This window comes from Calidris pugnax, unplaced genomic scaffold, assembly GCF_001431845.1.
Source record: "Calidris pugnax isolate Ruff unplaced genomic scaffold, ASM143184v1 scaffold464, whole genome shotgun sequence".
NCBI classification, from domain to species: domain Eukaryota; kingdom Metazoa; phylum Chordata; class Aves; order Charadriiformes; family Scolopacidae; genus Calidris; species Calidris pugnax.
The window spans coordinates 9,945-11,523 of record NW_015091164.1 but is presented as its reverse complement, the minus strand read 5'-3'; the positions used below and the strand labels follow the sequence as shown (position 1 = coordinate 11,523).

The following is a 1,579-nucleotide window of genomic DNA, read 5'->3' as shown; positions in this document are numbered from 1 at the left end:
GTTCTGGAGCTCCTGGTGGGATCACTGAGGGGTTTGTGGGGTGGAGGGAGGTTCTGGAGGTCCTGGTGGGGTCTCTGAGGGGTTTGGAGGGAAGTTCTGGAGCTCCTGGTGGGATCTCTGATGGGTTTTGGAGGTTCAAGGAGGTCCTGGGGGGGGGTCAGTAACGGGGTTTGAGGGAGCAGGGAGGTTCTGAGGGGGTCAGCGATGGGTTTTGGGGGTACAGGGAGGTCCTGGAGCTCCTTGTGGGGTCACTGATGGGTTTTGGGGGGGTTCAGGAAGGTCCCGGGGCATCACTGATGGGTTTCGGGGGTACAAGGAGCTCCAGGAACCCCCCTGAAATATCAGTGGTGGCTTCGGGGGGGGGCAGGGAGGTCTTGTCCCACCCCATGGGGTCTCTGGGGCAGGGAAGGGGGGGGCAGTTGTCCCTGATGACGTGTCCCCCCCCTTTCCCCCCCAGGCTGAGCCCCTACGAGTGGTACAACCCCCACCCCTGCCTGCGGGAGAGACACAACCTCCTGGAGAACCAGTACACGTTGGGCAACAGCCTCTGGTTCCCCGTGGGGGGCTTCATGCAACAGGGCTCCGAGATCATGCCCCGCGCCCTCTCCACCCGCTGCGTCAGCGGGGTCTGGTGAGACCCAGGGGAGGTCCCTCAGGGTGGCCACGGGGGGTGTCCGGCCTCGGAGAACCCTCCCCCCCCGACCTCTGACCCATTCCTCCAGGTGGGCCTTCACCCTCATCATCATCTCGTCCTACACGGCCAACCTGGCGGCCTTCCTCACGGTGCAGCGCATGGAGGTGCCCATCGAGTCGGCCGATGACTTGGCCGATCAGACCAACATCGAGTACGGCACCATCCACGCCGGCTCCACCATGACCTTCTTCCAGGTGAGGTCCCACCTCTGGGAGAGGCTCCATGAGGGACAGGAGAATGGTGGGGCGTGGAACGTCCAAAGGCAACTCAAACCAACCCAACCTGGGTCAACCCAACCCAACATGGGTCAACCCAACCTTAGGCAAGCCAACCCTGGTCAACCCAACTCAACCTGGGTCAAGCCAATGAACATGAGTCAATCCAACCCAGCCTGGGTCGACTCAACCCAACCCAACCCAACCCAACCTGGGTCAACCCAATCCAACTTGGATCAACCCAACCCCACCAACATGAGTCAACCCAACCCAACTTGGGTCAACCCAACCCAACTCAACTCAACCCAACTCAATCCAACCCAAGCCAACCCAACCTGGGTCAACCTAATCCAACTTGGATCAACCCAACTCCACCAACATGAGTCAGACCAACCCAACCTGGGTCAACCCAACCCAACCCAACTCAACCCAACCCCACCAACATGAGTCAACCCAACCCAACCCAACCCAACTCAATCCAACCCAACCCAACCCAACCCAACCCAACCTTGGTCAACCCAATCCAACTTGGATCAACCCAACCCCACCAACATGAGTCAACCCAACCCAACTTGGGTCAACCCAACCCAACTCAACTCAACCCAACTCAACTCAACCCAACTCAATCCAACCCAAGCCAACCCAACCCGGCCCAACCAACTCCAACTAA

At 59.8% G+C, this 1,579-nt stretch overlaps 1 protein-coding gene across 1 annotated transcript in view; it reads left to right on the top strand.

Annotated features, from left to right (window-relative positions):
- The window catches only part of LOC106898214 (glutamate receptor ionotropic, kainate 5-like), a gene marked incomplete at its 3' end in the record, with an annotated part of 19,212 nt that overhangs the window by 17,106 nt on the left and 527 nt on the right, over nt 1-1,579 (top strand). Inside the window, exons 8-10 of the mRNA XM_014959329.1 lie at nt 134-156; nt 458-631; nt 723-888. Coding sequence (XP_014814815.1) covers nt 134-156; nt 458-631; nt 723-888 — 363 coding nt within the window. The remainder of the gene's footprint in view (nt 1-133; nt 157-457; nt 632-722; nt 889-1,579) is intronic.